The 16,266-nt window shown below is 39.2% G+C and overlaps 9 protein-coding genes across 18 annotated transcripts; 6 read left to right on the top strand and 3 right to left on the bottom strand.

Annotated features, from left to right (window-relative positions):
* Nucleotides 1–35: 35 nt before the first annotated feature.
* AT4G28068 (uncharacterized protein) lies at nucleotides 36–140 on the bottom strand (the record flags this gene model as incomplete). The annotated part of the gene is made up of 1 exon (NM_001125600.1): nucleotides 36–140. One exon carries the CDS (start codon nucleotides 138–140, stop codon nucleotides 36–38), a length of 105 nt encoding a protein of 34 aa, NP_001119072.1.
* On the top strand, nucleotides 105–2,097 carry AT4G28060 (Cytochrome c oxidase, subunit Vib family protein). The gene is made up of 4 exons (NM_118945.3): nucleotides 105–287; nucleotides 1,473–1,561; nucleotides 1,643–1,724; nucleotides 1,807–2,097. Exons 1-4 carry the CDS (start codon nucleotides 276–278, stop codon nucleotides 1,858–1,860), a joined length of 237 nt encoding a protein of 78 aa, NP_194535.2. The 5' UTR covers nucleotides 105–275; the 3' UTR covers nucleotides 1,861–2,097.
* A 48-nt stretch (nucleotides 2,098–2,145) lies between these two features.
* TET7 (tetraspanin7) lies at nucleotides 2,146–3,621 on the top strand. The gene is made up of 2 exons (NM_118944.3): nucleotides 2,146–2,763; nucleotides 3,028–3,621. Exons 1-2 carry the CDS (start codon nucleotides 2,257–2,259, stop codon nucleotides 3,310–3,312), a joined length of 792 nt encoding a protein of 263 aa, NP_194534.1. The 5' UTR covers nucleotides 2,146–2,256; the 3' UTR covers nucleotides 3,313–3,621.
* UMAMIT33 (nodulin MtN21 /EamA-like transporter family protein) lies at nucleotides 3,442–5,571 on the bottom strand. Of its 5 annotated transcripts, none has more exons than NM_001036659.2 (5): nucleotides 5,276–5,532; nucleotides 4,819–5,028; nucleotides 4,553–4,738; nucleotides 3,952–4,470; nucleotides 3,442–3,872 (listed from the first exon to the last, which is right to left on the bottom strand). In NM_001036659.2, the coding sequence occupies exons 2-5, from the start codon at nucleotides 4,995–4,997 to the stop codon at nucleotides 3,677–3,679; spliced, it is 1,080 nt and encodes a 359-aa protein (NP_001031736.1). In that variant the 5' UTR covers nucleotides 4,998–5,028; nucleotides 5,276–5,532; the 3' UTR covers nucleotides 3,442–3,676. The 5 variants fall into 5 exon arrangements, with proteins under 5 accessions (NP_001031736.1, NP_001119071.1, NP_974628.1 ...); NM_001125599.1 differs by having other exon boundaries at nucleotides 5,162–5,277; NM_202899.2 differs by having other exon boundaries at nucleotides 4,819–5,019; nucleotides 5,162–5,277.
* Nucleotides 5,572–6,706: 1,135 nt separating this feature from the next.
* AT4G28030 (Acyl-CoA N-acyltransferases (NAT) superfamily protein) lies at nucleotides 6,707–8,305 on the top strand. 2 transcript variants are annotated; one of them, NM_118942.4, is made up of 5 exons: nucleotides 6,707–7,019; nucleotides 7,253–7,408; nucleotides 7,572–7,667; nucleotides 7,757–7,877; nucleotides 7,952–8,305. In NM_118942.4, exons 1-5 carry the CDS (start codon nucleotides 6,747–6,749, stop codon nucleotides 8,128–8,130), a joined length of 825 nt encoding a protein of 274 aa, NP_567795.1. In that variant the 5' UTR covers nucleotides 6,707–6,746; the 3' UTR covers nucleotides 8,131–8,305. The 2 variants fall into 2 exon arrangements, with proteins under 2 accessions (NP_567795.1, NP_001031734.1); NM_001036657.1 differs by having other exon boundaries at nucleotides 6,734–7,019; nucleotides 7,985–8,202.
* A 17-nt stretch (nucleotides 8,306–8,322) lies between these two features.
* Nucleotides 8,323–10,340, top strand: AT4G28025 (uncharacterized protein). 2 transcript variants are annotated; one of them, NM_118941.5, is made up of 5 exons: nucleotides 8,323–8,620; nucleotides 9,342–9,426; nucleotides 9,586–9,711; nucleotides 9,805–9,906; nucleotides 9,992–10,340. In NM_118941.5, the coding sequence occupies exons 1-5, from the start codon at nucleotides 8,511–8,513 to the stop codon at nucleotides 10,040–10,042; spliced, it is 474 nt and encodes a 157-aa protein (NP_567794.1). In that variant the 5' UTR covers nucleotides 8,323–8,510; the 3' UTR covers nucleotides 10,043–10,340. The 2 variants fall into 2 exon arrangements, with proteins under 2 accessions (NP_567794.1, NP_001190856.1); NM_001203927.2 differs by having other exon boundaries at nucleotides 8,445–8,593; nucleotides 9,992–10,281.
* Nucleotides 10,341–10,398: 58 nt separating this feature from the next.
* Nucleotides 10,399–12,646, top strand: AT4G28020 (tRNA-thr(GGU) m(6)t(6)A37 methyltransferase). Of its 4 annotated transcripts, NM_118940.5 has the most exons (9): nucleotides 10,399–10,716; nucleotides 10,819–10,940; nucleotides 11,090–11,190; nucleotides 11,284–11,479; nucleotides 11,557–11,649; nucleotides 11,739–11,798; nucleotides 11,877–11,951; nucleotides 12,099–12,179; nucleotides 12,250–12,646. In NM_118940.5, the coding sequence occupies exons 1-9, from the start codon at nucleotides 10,629–10,631 to the stop codon at nucleotides 12,487–12,489; spliced, it is 1,056 nt and encodes a 351-aa protein (NP_567793.1). In that variant the 5' UTR covers nucleotides 10,399–10,628; the 3' UTR covers nucleotides 12,490–12,646. The 4 variants fall into 4 exon arrangements, with proteins under 4 accessions (NP_567793.1, NP_001328713.1, NP_001328711.1 ...); NM_001341901.1 differs by having other exon boundaries at nucleotides 10,399–10,940; NM_001341903.1 differs by lacking the exon at nucleotides 12,250–12,646 and having other exon boundaries at nucleotides 10,470–10,716; nucleotides 12,099–12,245.
* AT4G28010 (Tetratricopeptide repeat (TPR)-like superfamily protein) lies at nucleotides 12,608–15,536 on the bottom strand. Its single transcript, NM_118939.3, has one exon. The coding sequence runs from the start codon at nucleotides 15,497–15,499 to the stop codon at nucleotides 13,385–13,387; it is 2,115 nt and encodes a 704-aa protein (NP_194530.1). The 5' UTR covers nucleotides 15,500–15,536; the 3' UTR covers nucleotides 12,608–13,384.
* Nucleotides 15,537–15,686: 150 nt separating this feature from the next.
* On the top strand, nucleotides 15,687–16,223 carry AT4G28005 (NADH dehydrogenase ubiquinone 1 alpha subcomplex subunit; the record flags this gene model as incomplete). The annotated part of the gene is made up of 3 exons (NM_148379.1): nucleotides 15,687–15,752; nucleotides 15,863–15,991; nucleotides 16,071–16,223. 3 exons carry the CDS (start codon nucleotides 15,687–15,689, stop codon nucleotides 16,221–16,223), a joined length of 348 nt encoding a protein of 115 aa, NP_680745.1.
* Nucleotides 16,224–16,266: the final 43 nt, after the last annotated feature.

Below are 16,266 nucleotides of genomic sequence, written 5' to 3'. Positions count from 1 at the left end.
TGCTCAAGCTCAGACTCTCTGAACTAAAGAAAGATTCAACAACAAAAGACTAAACCGATAATAACCGATTGAATCGGTTTAAACTGTAAAGTGAACTTAGGCCCATTAGTATTGGAGCCCAACAATGAAAGCGGCCTCATTGGCTTCTTTTTCTTCTAGTCGTCGTCACCGGAGGAGAAAAGTTGGCGATTTGCAAACTTCATTTTCAATCGACTGCGTCTCCTCTTTCTTCTCCTACCCAACCAAAGTTTCTCATCATTCATTTCAGATCAGCCATGGAGGACGAGGTAATCTTACATCTTTTCGTATATATTTATTATAAACACGATTTAGCTCTGTTTTTCCGCCGGAGATTATAATTTGCCGGAGACCTTTATTCGAGATCTGATTGATCATTTCTTATATGCCTACATTAACTTTGATACCCATTAGATTTCTTTTTGATGGAAATCGATTTGATGTGAAATTAGCTGCTCGTTACTCTGGCTTTTTCCACTCATCCTCTATAGATGATCTGGTGGAGTGTTTGTATAGAGAAGAAAGACATATGAGTTCATTAGAATTGTAGAAAAGTGATGGAAGATTTTCCGTCAAATCGTTTTCTCAAAGGCGTGGTGGTCTATTGTTGCTCGACTGGAATTGTATAATAGAGTTTCTCTGTCAAACCATTTTGGCATTTTTTTAGTAGACTTGGGAACTGAAAGAGAAGAAAAGATGGATCTTTGAAGTCTAAAAGAAAATGTTGTTATTGTTGGTCTCCATCTTCGTGACTCACTAGGAAAATTTATGGTTTTATCTGAGTTTTAAATGGCACAAAGCGCACCATGGCACAGAGAGTCCTTTAGTGCGCTATGTGCCATGGCTCACCAAAGCGCGCGCTTTTTGGATCTGTGGCGTTCTCTTAACAGATTCTCTGCATATGGTTTTAGCCTTCAAGCTTATATCGTCTATGGTGTTCTATTTAGAAAAATTAGGGATTTTACATCTTCTAACTGGTTAAAATGTCGTGGGTTAAGAGGTAAGGGTCAAATCCGTTTTAGTTTAAGATAAACCTAGGATTGATTTGGTTTGATAAGCTAATTATAACACATGGTTAAACTTTCTAGTCGTGGATTAGGCTACCAAACCACTTAAATTGAATCATGTATTAACCAGCTAGGTTTAGAAAATGGTTTATCCTATTCCTCCTAGTCATTTCTTCGTGCAAACCCTAAAATCACAGAATTCTGTTGTTGGTTTCGAAGAGTTTTCGCCTGAACACAAGAGGCGATCGCTTTGCCACCTTGTGCATCGGCCAAGGCTCACGTATGGCGTGCGCATCATAGATGTCGCCTCGCCTCCACGTCTTGTTGCCCTATTCTTAGAGCATCGGTGCGCTATGCGCCATGGCACGCCATTAGCGCGCTTTTTAAAACCAAGGGTTTTATCTCGGTGTCTAAATCTGTTTGTTTTGGTGTTTCTATTGAATTTAGATTGAACTGAAAACTGCTCCTGCTGATTTTCGGTTTCCAACAACAAACCAAACGAGGCACTGCTTCACCCGTTACATTGAGTTCCACAGGTACTCTTGTGTGATAGAGTTAGTGACTCTTCAGTTCATTCTCTAACTTCAACAACAATAACATAAACAATATCTGTGCAGGTGCACAACTGCAAAAGGTGAGGATGCAAATGAATGCGAGAGGTTCGCCAAGTACTACCGCGCTCTCTGCCCTGGGGAATGGGTTTGTACTTTCATTTTTTATTATCCGTCAGCTTCACTAGCTACTCACATTCTTAACAAGATATGTGATTATCTTCTCGCAGGTTGACAAGTGGAATGAGCAGAGGGAGACTGGAACATTCCCTGGCCCTCTTTGATTCACACAAGAATCTCTCTTTTTCATTTTAAGTTTGAGACCAAAAAAGGTCGTGTGGATGATCATGAAATCTATAACTCTTGTCTTTCATTAATCGTTTTTCCTTGGATGATCAATTAAATAAATTGGAACAAGACATTCTTTGGATTCATCATGTCAGAATTTTATTTGTCGAGACAATTTTGTCACTTCCAACAACTTAAAGGGTGTAAACAATAAATAGCAAAAGATTTTAACTTTTAGTTGTCTAGCTGTCTTAAGAACCAATTAGTTCCGTTTAAGTCCCAACAGATTTCGTAACGGACAAAGTTCCCAATTCTTTTTTTTTGCATAATAAGATCTGAAATCGGAGATAGAAAAAAAAATCACATTTTTATTTCCGCCGGAACAAAAAGCGATGGTTCAGTGTAGCAACAATCTCCTCGGAATCCTCAATTTCTTCACATTCCTCCTCTCAATCCCAATTCTCTCCGCCGGGATCTGGCTCGGCAAAAATGCAGCAACCGAATGCGAACGTTTCCTCGACAAACCAATGGTCGTACTCGGAATCTTCCTCATGTTCGTCTCAATCGCCGGACTCGTCGGTGCTTGTTGCCGTGTCTCTTGCCTCCTCTGGCTTTACCTCTTCGCTATGTTCCTCCTCATTCTCCTCGGCTTCTGTTTCACAATCTTCGCTTTCGCAGTCACAAACCGCGGCGCCGGTGAGGTTATATCGGATCGAGGGTATAAAGAGTATCATGTCGCCGATTACTCTAATTGGTTGCAGAAACGTGTCAACAATGCTAAGAATTGGGAACGGATCAGGAGTTGTTTGATGTACTCTGACGTTTGCTCCACTTATCGTACTCGTTATGCCAGCATTAACGTTGAAGATTTCTACAAATCTAATCTTAATGCTCTTCAGGTTCACAATTTTGATCTGATTTAAAAAAAATTTCATCTGTGATTTAGAATTAGAGATCGGGATTTTAAAAGTGAATCTAGCTTTTTGATGAGATTCATGGATTCAACTTTGCTTTTTCCTCAAAAAGTGATTTTGTTTTATGAACAAAAAGCTTACTTTTTCTCCCATGGAAACAAACACACAAAGCCTTTTAGAAAGATTTAGTCTTTAGAAATAATAGTGATGTTTTTTACTAACTACTTTTTGTTTGCTTTACTTGTGTAGTCTGGTTGTTGTAAGCCGTCCAATGACTGTAACTTCACCTATGTGAACCCGACTACTTGGACAAAGACTCCTGGTCCATACAAAAACGAGGACTGTAATGTGTGGGACAACAAACCAGGAACTCTCTGCTACGACTGTGAAGCCTGCAAGGCTGGTCTGCTTGACAACATCAAGAACTCATGGAAAAAGGTGGCTAAGGTCAACATTGTCTTCCTCATATTCCTCATTATCGTCTACTCTGTTGGTTGTTGTGCGTTCAGGAACAACAGGAAACGCAGTTGGTAATAGATTCTAATGCGTTGAAACCAAGACTAAGGCCAGAGAAGATATCTGAAGTGTCATCATCTTACTGTCAAGTAAGTTAAAGCAGCATTTAAGACAACTCGTTGATCGCTTGTCTTGTGTGTGGGGGATTGCAATTTCAATGTATTTTCTCTCTTAAATTTGCAACATAATGAGTTACAAAAGCACTTGCTTGTGCTTCTATTTCGACTCTTTTGTGTGTTGAGTAGCTTATACATCTGTTGAGACGAGTGAGATTTGTAAAAGAAGTTCCATTTCACTTTGCGTTATTATCATTTTCATATTCTTTAAGTGTCCATTGTCAAAAATTTCCACTTACACCATGTAGAACTGACTTCAATAAAACTCACATGAGAAGAGGTTCTAATAGCTCCGAACTACGAAAGGCCTTATCACCAATCATAATGGAAACAATGTCAGATTGAGAGGAAGTGTTGTGTTCATTTTCCAATTTCAGGTCTGTTGATTCTTCTTGATAGTCTTCAGATTTGCCCCAGAGAACAATGTAGAGACCAAGGATGATAGCCAAAGCGCCTAACAAGCTGCAGAAACGAGCAAAACAGATTTAAAAATGTGAATTGAGCTACAGAACGAAGAGAGGATAGTAAGAAAATGGCATACCTCCCGAGGTAAGTCTGTTCTTTTAGATACAGAGCGCCGAAGAAAGTGACGATGACTGCAGAAAGAGGGTTGAAGAGGGCAGAGAAAACAGGTCCTTTCTGTGATACGATCCAAGCTTGTAGAAAGAAAGATATCGCCAACTGGAATCCAGAGTATATGCAGCAAGAGAGCTTCAAGAAGGAATCAAGCTTCCAGGGCGGTAAATGAGTGTTGCCTAAGGCGAGAGCCACGAGGAAAGAAGCTATGGTAGCGATGAAACATGTGCAGGCAGAAGTGTACAAGTGGTCAGGACAGTGAGAGGCAATAGGAACCTGAAGGATCAACCAAAGAGACCAAGCAAATGTGCTAATAAGAAGGAAGAAGCAGCCGAGTAACCAAGCTGTGTTGTCTTGGTTGAGCAAGGCATTGAGCAATTTTGGACCTCTGAGAAAAGTCATTGCCATGGCTCCTCCCACACAGACACCAGTTCCTATTACTTTTGCAACACTTTTCATACTTCTCCTCTTTATACTCTCGAACCTGAAACAAACATCCAATATCAATAATAAATAACCAATCCATCAATATAGAATCTTAGAACATATATGTTGATGATACATACCCAACAATGATGGAGATAATGAAGGTGACGGCAGGAATAAGATTAGTCATGGCACAAGCCATGGATGAAGAAGACAAGTCAATCCCTTTGAAATAAGCGTTCTGATTAACAGTCACACCAATAACAGCCGTCAAAGCCACCCACCAAAAGCCTCTTACTCCCAGAGAAGGTTTGTTTTCTTTCCTCCTAATTACCATTCACATGGAAATGAGTCAGAATTCATGTGATAAATAATATATAGATTGGTTCAAAAACACTGAACTTACCAAGCGGAAATGAAAGAGATGGGGCAGATGAAGAGAGTGGCGATGGCTTGACGGTAAACAACGAAGACGGTGGGATTGAGACCTTCCATGAAAGCAGCTTTCGTGAAGAGTGCAACTCCGGCGGACGTAAACTGCAACATCACTAACGCTAGCACCGCCTTGTATTTCGATATCTCCATCTCTCTCTCTCTCTCTTAAGATCTACAATCACTAAAAAATGAATCTCTCAATATACACGTCTCTTGTAATTATATATCGTATATGTGAATACTGAATACAAATAATGTGTCGTGCGTGTGTGTGTGTGTGTATGTCAATCATGTGATAGGAAGGATTAACAAACCTGTTAGCCGCGTACGTTAGTGACATAATATTGAACTATACATTTATTAAGTCTATAGAATATGTAAGCTTCTATATATAGGTGGTTCGTGGAAGTCTTGGAATAATAGATTACCTTAACTAAAACTCGTGGGAATGATAAGAGCTTTTTATTTTGTTGACATTTCTTGCAAATGGATCTTAGACCAGCGAAAACTGGTTTCAGATATTAGCGTTGAAAGCAACAACAAAAAATATAACATGAGTGATTACGGTTTTGAGTTTCCGCATCACAAAGTAAGCAAGAAGTTGTAGTTATATTTAAAATCTAGCAAAGATATGCTCGATGCAACCATGTTCTTGGAAAGCCGAAGTTGGCCTGTAGCCCACTATTACAGTACTATATCACATGCGCACACATATATAGTAGATAATCCGACATTTATTCAATAATGTCTTGTGATTTTTTTCTATTCATTGTTTAATACGTAAGGAAAGATTGAATTAATTATTGTTCAAAGAAATCTCTTACAAAATAAAAAAGAAAAAAAGAAAAATTAAAGAAGAAAATTATACGTATAGCATTTTAAGATTTGACTACCAATTATTGTTTAGTTAATTCCTTTTGATTTCACTGTATGATATTTCATTCTCTTGACAATCACGATTGAATACGTATCAACAAAATAAAACATTTTTCAAGAAACTATGCAACCATAAAAATCGCCATTTAGGTCCTATGTGATGCGTTGTATTACGAATATTATAACGTATATTCTACATTTAAGTACAGGTGTATTGCAAGGTGGTCACAGACATCAGAATTATGAAAATAGATAAAAGATCATATGCGTGAACATGTTATAGTTAGTCACTCTAGTTGTCTTCTTGTGTATCCCTCCCACCAATCGTAAGTAGGTTTCTGTCCATTATTGCTGAAATGATTTCTATTGGTATTTGTTGACCAATAAGAATTGGATGCACGAGAAAGAAGAGATATGAATCATAGGATAATGACAAAGATCAATGACTCATGACACACATCATCATCATCCTCATTCTAATCCTTCCACACTTTCTAACTATTACTTTATATGAGATAATCTTATTTCTTTTACTAAGACATCATCATGCATGAACTAGCTCTACTTGCTTCTCTTAACGAGGGTGTAGATTACTATTATTAATTTTAATTGATTTTTATTAGGTAACAAAATACAACTCCAAATTCTTTTCTATATCAACCAAAAAGAATCGAGATACATTGATTACGTACATTCAAATGATGATGATAAAACATGTATTGTTGCGATAAGAACAATGTTATTTTTTGTCGTTGAAAGAAAAGATGATGAGTGATGATGACACATGTTGATTTTCTTTTGGTGGGAAATAAAACGTTAAAAGTTTGTTACGTATCTTTTGTTTATGAGTTATGACATTTAGTTGGTATTTGTGTGGCTGCCATTTCTCTCGGATAAAAATTGAAAGAAGCGTAAACAAACAGAAAACTATGGGCTCATATTGGGCCCAAATAATAGAAAAGCCCAAACATGCGAGCTTTGAAGCTTAGCAAGAAGCTGAGGATGTGATTAGTCCGCGAAAAAATGGCGTTTCTCTGTTCGTCTCTCCCAAGTTCATCCTCTATCGCCATTTTCGGCGACCCAAACACAGATGGATCATCACGCTCGTATCTTTCGATTCCTTCATTGAAGTTACGGTTCCGTCCCGTCGCTGCTTCCTCACACATTTGTGCTCCAGCGATCGACAAGTCGACTTTCGTCATATCCGAATCGGTGTCAGAAGATGAGCTTTGGGCTGCAGCTTGTCTCCGCGTACGAACCTTCAACGAACTCAATCCTTCTGCTTACAATATCCAAGTCAGTTTCTTACTTAATCGGTGAATTAGAAGATGATTTTTAGCTATTTGTTGTATCATGAAGTCAACTCCGTTGACTATGAATTGGTAGATGAAATGATAATTGATGTTGGAGCTGTGTTTATAGTTTTGAAGAACTTCGTTGTTGTTGTGTGATTAGTTAGTGAGTGTTTTGTTTGGTTTATGGTTTGTTTCTTATGCTGATGTTACAGTTTGCTGTTCAAGTTTCATTAGGATCATAGAAGATACTTGGCAGAGCGTGAATTCGAGGCGCTTAAGGAGAGAACTTCAGGGAAGAGGGAAGGGTTTACGCGGGTCGCTTGCATAAATGCTACCCTTCCATTGTCGCAATTATCAAGCTCTTTTGAGGATTTATGCTCTGCATGTAAGGTCTGTGTACTCAATTTGGTCATCCTGTATTTACCTGTTCAAGAGGGTTTGTTGCATTTAAGTTATGGTGCTCTACATTTGGAATTGTCATCATGTCATTGTTACTTCCTGGTCTAGAAAAAACTGTGATATGGATTTGTGCTATGGTTCATCTGTTTCTCAGTTCTCTGATGGCATAGAAGACAGAGTTGTGGTGGGAAGCCTTGATCTTAACCAATGTCGTTGGCTTCCTGATGAAATTGCTGGAACAAAACCAGAGGTATTTGTCTATTTGATGTTGCCAACAATGCTGAACTTAAAATCTGAAATTGGACAAATTGAGTAGCCTAAGAGTATTTTGTGTTATAGGGGATTGGTGTGGATTTTGCTAGAGCATACTTGAGCAACGTCTGTGTTGCAAAAGAGCTGCATCGTAATGGAGTTGGTTACAAACTTATTGACAAGTCTAAGAGAGTTGCTGGAGAATGGGGTAAGAACATTTAAATCAAACTCCTTAGACTTGTGCAATTGAAGTTTTTAAAAAGAGTTGTGAATATGGTTCAGGCATAACGGATATGTACGTGCATGTGACGGTAGACAATGAAGCAGCGAAGAGTCTATACATGAAAAGTGGGTTTGAGCAAGAGACCGCTGAGCCAGCGTGGCAAGCTCGATACCTCAATAGGCCACAACGGCTCCTCCTCTGGCTCGCCCTTCCTACCTCCCCAATCATGTCCATGTAATTGTAAATTTTCCAATATATCCAATATGTCAACCTGTTCTTGGCAATCAATAAAAGCTTTATAACTCTCCACAAAATTAATTCATTAGCTTAAAGGTAAATTACTAATTACAAATATGTGATGTCTACATATACCAACATTCTATTTTACTAATTGCACAGAAAACACTTGGTTTAGTTAGTCCCTTGTCGTGTATAATCAAATCACCCATAAAAGGAACTTTAGTTGGATAAGATTTGGGATGTTTTCTGTATTTTGTTTTTCCTTGGTCGTGGAAATACAAACGACGACGTTTTGAGTGGCCTTTGTTTTTCATCCTCTAGACCAAGTGTATATAAAACAGAGACGAAAAACGTTGCGAAAATACGAAAGGCTTAGAAATGGTGGTGACGTCTTTCTCTTCAGCGCCGCCTATCTTCTTCTTACCTGGAGCTGATGCTCAGTTTTCTTCTTCCAATGGAAGGTTTGCTATTCCTTCCTCTTCTCTCGTGTAAGTCTTTCTCTGAAACTCTGTTTTTCAAATTACAGTTCTCTGTTCTCTTATTCTGGTTGAAGTTTTGAATTTTCGGAATGAAAAGCGTATGTAGTGTTCTGCCTCGTAATTTTTGTAATTCGTGATCTGGGTTTGTGATTTTTGTTGTTACTCGCCACCAAAGTCTCTGTTTTTCCTCTGAACTTCTAAAATCAGAATCCATTTTGGGTAATTGAGATTTCTCCAATTGTGACTTTGATTTCTTCTCTGTTGATTGGGTTAAGATGCTTTCTATGAGTAATGTTTGAAATTCAAATCCTTTATTCATCATCGTGTTTAAGATCCAAATGTAATCAGTGAACTGTTTATAGTTTGGAAGCGGTTTAGTTCCTATTGGATCTGTTTCATTTCACATAATCACACTTGTGTTGTGAATATTTGCTCTTGCGTTTTGGATAAGTTTACTTATTGGTACCGAATTGATAGTTATTCTATACATGAGATAAGCATTCCTCTTATTCTGCTTCTCTTCTCTTACTTACTTACATACCCTGTGTTTGTTCCATTGCCAGCTTTATTTCTTCTTTTCTTTTATGACATTTGTTAATCTAAGTTGGTAATAAGATCATGAAGAAGAAGCATTGGTTTTATCCAATTTAGGAGTCATTGATCAGTTGTTATCATTACGTTTGATAAATAGACAACTTCTCATTCATTATAAACATGTATTTTTCATCAGAAAGGGACTAAGAAGACACCAAGATGCAAAGTTGGTGGGCAACAGAGCCAGAGTTGGAGTAGTACGAGTCCTAGCGAACCCAAATGTATAACATTAACCTTTTTTTGCAGTTATAGATTTTGCTATCTTAGTAGTGTTTTCGTTCAGGACACCAAGTCATACTCATGTCATGTTTGATCTTCTTGTTGGTTGATATGATATGACCATTGGTTTAAACTTACTGACATGCTGAGTGTTCTTGTAGGTATCTCCTCCTCCTCCTCCAGGAAAAGCAAAGGTAAAAAAAGAGGTAATCATGGTAGACCCTCTTGAGGCTAAGCGGTTAGCTAGTAAGCAAATGGAAGAGATTAAAGGCAGAGAAAAGCAACAGGTGAGGAAATAAACCCTCTGGACGAATGATGATAAATTGTATACAAGATTTGTGGAGATAGCACAGAAGTTTATTCTCTCGTTTGCTTTACAGAGAAGGCGTGAAATAGAGGCTATTAACGGAGCATGGGCAATCATAGGACTCATGATAGGGCTGGTGATCGAAGCTCAAACGGGGAAGGGTATTCTGGCTCAGGTATGGTTTACTTATACTTCCTCAGTGTTGTTGATAAATGAAAGGCTTTTTTACTAAATCGTGAGGTTGCTATTTATAACTGCAGTTGGCTGGTTATTGGTCTGCAGTTGTCCATTTGTTCACTCCATCAACTTAGAATGAATTAAGTTTCATTTGGTTTTCTCTACTCTCAACTGTGACCAAATCTAATGTTGTGTTCATGCAAGTTAAGTTGTTAAACACATACACTTTGTAAATCCTCCCTTGTTTCAAAATGTCAAATCCTGCCATTTGTAAAAGAACAAAATTTAAAGAGTTTTACACTTAAATAAGAATCAAACATACACTTTTGTAACAATTTCTAAGAAAATATTTCCGTTTAGGTTTTCAATTAATTCTGCCTTGAATTCAATGAAATTGTTTGATGGATTCACACCAAAAAAAATGAAATTGTTTGATGGAAAAAAATAAATTTAGTTGTGTATAGTTCGTTAAATTTTAGTTTTTTTTTTTTTTTTGAGAAAGAAGTTTAGTATTTACTTACAGAACATAAAATATAGGCAAATCCAACAAATTCAGTGGGCCGTTGCTGGACTTTTAAGCATTTGATAATTATATGGGCCTTACAGTTATTATAACTGTCTCTCCCATAACTAAAAGTAAAAACCGATTTGACTCCCGGACCGATACATTCCCGCCGCCGTCGCAACGTTCCACTCGCCGTCGCAGCAAACAGTTCATCTATGGCTACATCAGGACGCTCCCACGGCTCTACCACGGCGGCTTTAGCCTTTACACTCGCCGTAGTATCTGTATCCGCTGCCTTCTCGCGTAATCTCTTTCTCTCTACCTCTCTGTCACTTCCTCTTCCCAATACCTGTTATTGAGCTGGTTTCGAGAAACTAACACTTTATTGAGCATGTTCTTGCGAAGTGTATAGATGGCGAAGACGAGAAGAAGATTTGGAGAATAGGATCAAGGAATTTGAGAAGTCTTTGGGATCTACCTTGGAAAAAAGTGCTTCTGAGAGAAAAGGTCGAGTCAAAGCTCAGCAGGTGAGTTTTTTTTTAACTTGTACTAGTCTCTGAAATATAGGAATTTAGATTCAAATCATTCAAATGCACATCAAAATTGATACTTGTCAAGATTGGAGGAAATCTCTATGGATTTATGTTCACTCTCTTGATGCAATTGAAAGCTGTAGGCTTTACGGGAGGCGTTAGCACAGACTGAGTCACATGATTTACACAGCACAATATACCCGATGCGACCTATTGGCACTATCCAGTCTTGCTTCTCTACTAGGTAACATGATCCTCATGGCTTTCCAGTTTCAGGGGAGCTTTATACTGTTTTAAAATAATTGGCTTCTTAAGTGCTACTTCTTGGTTTTTGCAGGAACGGGACACCGAGGCAGCCATTGCTTGTTTCTCTTGCGAGGGCATGTTTGATCTTTGATCCGGCTTTGGTTCCTCCTGCGTCTCTTGAGGGTCTTGAAGAGTATTCTCATTGCTGGATACTCTATGTGTTTCATCTCAATACTGATATCGAGAAGCTATGGAGAAAACCATCTCAGTCGAAGCTCAAGGCAAAGGTATGTTTCTTTTCTTTTGTTTGTTTCTATGTTATGATGTTACTCAGTCTGAGGTTTTTGGGGTGTTGTGAATTTAGGTGAGAGTGCCACGGCTAAATGGGGAACGGAAGGGAGTCTTTGCTACGCGGTCCCCTCATCGACCTTGTCCCATTGGCCTCACCGTTGCTAAGGTTTTCTGAGCGTAATCCGTTCCTCCTGTTGTTAATAAAGACATATTGAATATCTTGACCAAAAGTACTTAATGGTGATTAATCCTTAGGTGGAGGAAATCCAAAAGGATAAGGTTCTCCTCTCTGGTGTCGATCTGGTGGATGGGACTGTAATTCTCCTTTCCCTTACTCATGTCAGCTTTTTGAGTAATGAGTAGTTCGTTGATTGTTTTGACGGTTTTGGACAGCCGGTGCTCGACATCAAACCATATTTACCATACTCGGACAGTATTCAAGGAGCCTCAGTGCCAAACTGGGTAAAGGTAATGTACATTCTTGTGAATTGATCTTTCTAAGTTTTTCGTCTATGTAACTGAATACTGCTGAGACTTGAAGATCATTGTGAGTAACTGCGTCCTTACCTGAGTAGGTACAAGTAAAGATTAAAACAAATTGAATATGAATTTCAGGAGGACTGCTCATTGGCTGTGGCTTCTGTGACTTTCTCAGATACCTTCTCTTCATCCATCACCAGCTGCTGGAAACTGATAGTGAGTGACTTCTGACCTGATCATCTCTTCTCCATTTACTGTTTTAACATAATAGTTGCTATGCGCGCAGGAAAAGAAGTCTCTATATAGTTCAGCAGATGAGTTTAGGAGCTTGATCACGCAGGTCCTGTCATGGGACATACGATCAATGTCGCAACGGAACAAGCCACAAGATACATTGGATGAGGAAATTGTTTATCACTTGGTTCTGGAGGGACTAGACGTGTCTTACATGATAGATAATGAAAGTAATATTCTCGTTCAGGATGTTTCTCTTCCCAAAAACCTGCAAGATGTTGCAGGAAGCTGATCTTTGTAAGATTTTTAGTGGATCCTCTGGACATGAAATTTCTATAGAGTAGCTTCCCCTTGGCAAGAGCATTCACCATCTCTTACAATAAATAATGTGAAAGTATGACAATGACCTTGGTAAGACATAAACAGTTAAAACGTTTTATAATAAGAATTTCAGATACAAGAGATAAATCATTTGTACATGTTCCTATTGACAAGTATCTCCGGAACTAATGTTAACAAGCACGAGACGATGAAAATAGGAGTGGATGAATTTTATAGTAATAGACTTGTACATTTATCCTGGAGCCTTCATCTCCATACAAATCTCCACTGCTTGAGTTCGTTCATCCCTTCTCCTTCTGCAAAACTAGTAGCAACATGCAAATGCAAAACAATTAGCATTTTGTGCATGATTGCAAGATCATCAAACACGCTCCTTTCAGGTCTTCCATGCTCAAAGCTCTCAACGTTATGACTCTCTCCTCAGGTACTTCTTCTTTTGCTTCAAATCCCTCTTCACTTGCTCCTTCCCTGAATTTAATGAAAACCACCATTGAGATATTCATTCAGGTCTAGATGGTTGTATCTGATCCTCTTCATTGCATTTACCCATCATTCCAATGTGTAAAAATCTATTTGCCTTCGTACCCTCATGCCATAGATAATTAAATCACGAATTGAAGCAACAACTGCCTTGCAATGAGCTCATCAGATTGCAGCTTGGGTGCTCCACCACGAATAAATACCACACTAGTCAAAAACTTCTTTGCAACCATCCTTCTCGTCTGCCAGTCATACTTTGTTGCATCTGTCACTTCGGTCACATGTCCAACATAGCATTCAAAATACACAATGATTCTCCCACTTTATAGTCTTCAAGTTAGCATAAGTGAGCATGCCTATGCACCCTACTTATCCCTTTCTTCTTTATCATCTGTCACTCTTAGCAACCGCTTTGCAAGATCCATGTTTGCTGAGCTGTTACACATGTAATCCATGACCGTACACGTAAGTTCTTTGTCCAGGACAATATCTTTATCCACCAGTTTTTTTACAAGTTCAGTCAACTTGTCTGTTTCTCCCTGTGAAATACAATACTTCAACACAGAATCACAAATATGAGCATCCGGTTCAAAGCCGCTATCAACCATTTTGTCAAAGAAACTGATAGCCTCGTCTAAATATCCAAGTTTCAGGAACCTATTTATCAACTTCGAATAAGTAAATAAATCAGGGGAAAGACCAGCACGAGACATCCCAACAAGAAGTGACTCTGCAGACTTAATATCCCCTGCTTTAAGACTTCCATCAATCATAATATTGAAAGAAACAACGTCGGGAAAATTGTTATCACGCTGCATTTCCTCAAATAATCTCCATGCCTGGTCCAAGCTTCCCTCTTTGCATAAAGATGACAATAGACAGTTGTAGTCAAAAACACTAGGCTGTAGCTCAGACACTCTCATTTTGCAAAGCAATCCTTTAGCAACATTAAGCATGCCAGTTTTGCAAAACCCATCAATCATAGCGGTATAGGTATCTGAATTTCGAACAATTTTGGAATCAGATATTTGTTTCCAAAGTTCCATTGCCTTATTTACATCTCCAGCCTTGAGAGTGCTATTAAGCAATATATTAGTGGTTACTCTATCTCCAGCACCCAATTTCTCAACCAGCAAATCATAAATATCTAAAGCTTGATGAAGACGGTTTTCCTTGCACAGCCCGTGGATTAACGCATTATATGATATAACATCTGGATCCGTATAACTACTATCTTTCAGCATCAAATAGAGAAGCTTACTTGCTTCGTCTAGGTCACCTTTGGCACAGAGTCCTCCCAGTAAAATATTGTATGTTATGTTATCAGGTCTTGTACGCCTCTTCTTCATTAACTCAACAATTTCTACAGCATCCGCCACAAGGCCATCCTTGCACAGCTTGTTAATAATAATGTTATAAGTCACAGCATTCGGTTCTTCATCCTTCTCTATCATCAGATTCAAAAGTTGCAGGGCTTCCTTAGTCTTACCTACTCCGCAAAGGCCATCGATTAGACCCGTGTACGTGTAAACATTTGGACGAACTCCACGCTCTATCATAAACTCAAATATCTCTGAGGCTTCTTTCAACTGTCCTAACTTGCAAAAACCTCGAATTAGAGTGTTATATGTAATCGCACAGGGAGAATCTCCTCTTTCCAGAACCTCATCAAAGAGCGCCTTCCCTCTATCTAACTCACCACAATCACAAAACCCTCGAATCAGAGAAGTATACACAACAAGATCTGCCTCTAAACCCATAAATTTCATTTCTTTAAGAAAGCCCATCGCCTCATCCATCTTACCAGCCTTGCAAAAGGCATCTATCAGAATCCCCCAAGTCACCAAACTCCAGGAACAGCCACTACCTTTCATTTCATTAGCTAATTCCAATGCTTTCTCTAACTCTTTTCCCTCGCAGAAGCCTCTAATAACCGTGTTGTAGCTAAAAACATCAGGCATCAAAGAATTTCGTCTCATTTCTCTCAGTAAACTAACAGCTTTACCACATTCCAGATTCCTACATAAACCCTTTAAGAGGATATTGTGATTGTACACATTGAAAGCAAACCCACGCTTCAACATCAACGCGAGAACCCCGAACGCAAACCCGGTCTTACGCATTTGCACATAACATTCAAGCAACCCACTCAGCGACACGAAATTGATGAAAGTATCAGTCTCAAGCATCTTGCGGTAAAATGAAAATGCTAGTTCGTGGTTTCTAGAGCGTACCAGCTTTGCCATGAGATTATTTCCGGCGAAAGCAAGAGAGCTACCGGAGTCGACTGCTTGTTGGAAAACTGAAACCGCATTCTTGAGCTGAGGATTTGAATCCTCACATAGCGATCTCAATTTGGTTTCAGTTTCAGAGAATGCATTAACGAGTTTGGAGTACACACGAGGGTTCAAGAGCTTTCTCACTACGTGCTCATCACGTCGGAGAATCTCAGCGGCGGCCGCCGATGTCCAAAATCTCATATCGGAGATTTTCAGAATTTAGGTTTTCCGATTAGACTCTTTGCTCTGCTTAGGGGTGGGTTATCCAAAGTAAAGCCCGTTAATATATTTAGGCCCATATTGAATGGGCCAAAATAGACAACGCATTAATCTGAAAAGGCATAATTTGATTTCGCCGGAGAGAAGCGTATCTAGCGGCGGGCCGGAGATGTTCCAGCGTGTGATCGGTCGGCCATTATTGGCGAAGGTGAAGCAGACGACTGGGATCGTTGAGGTCAGTGCTGATAGACCTCGATAGCAAAACGCTAAAGGAAAATCCTGGTGGTTCCTGAATATGAAGACTAGCGGAAAGCAGTGGGGAGCTTCATGCGCCACCGTCTCAAGGTGTGTCCGGAAGAAGAAGACTGGGGAGTGATTGAGAAGCGACTTGCTTGTGGTAAAGTCGAGGAGCTCATCGAGGAAGCTAGCGATGAGCTCACTCTCGTTGGCAAAATGATCGGTTCGTTACACCCTGTTCTGTTCTGTTTTGTGATCCATATTCTTGATCTTACTTGTTGTTAAAGATGCAATATTGCAATGTTTGCATATGCAGAATTTGATCCTTGCACCGATACCTAAACATGTTCCGCATCACCGTCCCGGGCCTCTTCCTGAGGAGTTCTACAGAACCCTCCAAGCTGTAAATTCAGAATCCAAAACAGAGATTACAGCTACTAGCTCTAGCGATCCGCAGTTGAAAGAGTGATTAGATTCAAGTGTGGCGTTGTATGTGCTGGTAAAGTCTCAGT

Source organism: Arabidopsis thaliana, chromosome 4 (assembly GCF_000001735.4).
Source record: "Arabidopsis thaliana chromosome 4, partial sequence".
In the NCBI taxonomy this organism is placed as follows: domain Eukaryota; kingdom Viridiplantae; phylum Streptophyta; class Magnoliopsida; order Brassicales; family Brassicaceae; genus Arabidopsis; species Arabidopsis thaliana.
This window is presented reverse-complemented; position numbering and strand designations above follow the sequence as displayed.

Coding starts and splice junctions, on each gene's coding strand:
- AT4G28060 (NM_118945.3), top strand. Junction 1,562..1,642: donor CGTTACATTGAGTTCCACAG/GTACTCTTGTGT, acceptor ATATCTGTGCAG/GTGCACAACTGCAAAAGGTG. Junction 1,725..1,806: donor CTCTCTGCCCTGGGGAATGG/GTTTGTACTTTC, acceptor ATCTTCTCGCAG/GTTGACAAGTGGAATGAGCA.
- TET7 (NM_118944.3), top strand. CDS start 2,257: ATGGTTCAGTGTAGCAACAATCTCCTCGGAATCCTCAATTTCTTCACA. Junction 2,764..3,027: donor CTAATCTTAATGCTCTTCAG/GTTCACAATTTT, acceptor TTACTTGTGTAG/TCTGGTTGTTGTAAGCCGTC.
- UMAMIT33 (NM_118943.6), bottom strand. CDS start 4,997: ATGGAGATATCGAAATACAAGGCGGTGCTAGCGTTAGTGATGTTGCAG. Junction 4,471..4,552: donor ATTATCTCCATCATTGTTGG/GTATGTATCATC, acceptor TGTTTGTTTCAG/GTTCGAGAGTATAAAGAGGA. Junction 3,873..3,951: donor GAACAGACTTACCTCGGGAG/GTATGCCATTTT, acceptor TCGTTTCTGCAG/CTTGTTAGGCGCTTTGGCTA.
- AT4G28030 (NM_118942.4), top strand. CDS start 6,747: ATGGCGTTTCTCTGTTCGTCTCTCCCAAGTTCATCCTCTATCGCCATT. Junction 7,020..7,252: donor CTTCTGCTTACAATATCCAA/GTCAGTTTCTTA, acceptor AAGTTTCATTAG/GATCATAGAAGATACTTGGC. Junction 7,878..7,951: donor GAGAGTTGCTGGAGAATGGG/GTAAGAACATTT, acceptor AATATGGTTCAG/GCATAACGGATATGTACGTG.
- AT4G28025 (NM_118941.5), top strand. CDS start 8,511: ATGGTGGTGACGTCTTTCTCTTCAGCGCCGCCTATCTTCTTCTTACCT. Junction 8,621..9,341: donor ATTCCTTCCTCTTCTCTCGT/GTAAGTCTTTCT, acceptor ATTTTTCATCAG/AAAGGGACTAAGAAGACACC. Junction 9,907..9,991: donor GGAAGGGTATTCTGGCTCAG/GTATGGTTTACT, acceptor TTATAACTGCAG/TTGGCTGGTTATTGGTCTGC.
- AT4G28020 (NM_118940.5), top strand. CDS start 10,629: ATGGCTACATCAGGACGCTCCCACGGCTCTACCACGGCGGCTTTAGCC. Junction 10,941..11,089: donor GTCGAGTCAAAGCTCAGCAG/GTGAGTTTTTTT, acceptor TGAAAGCTGTAG/GCTTTACGGGAGGCGTTAGC. Junction 12,180..12,249: donor CCAGCTGCTGGAAACTGATA/GTGAGTGACTTC, acceptor CTATGCGCGCAG/GAAAAGAAGTCTCTATATAG.
- AT4G28010 (NM_118939.3), bottom strand. CDS start 15,499: ATGAGATTTTGGACATCGGCGGCCGCCGCTGAGATTCTCCGACGTGAT.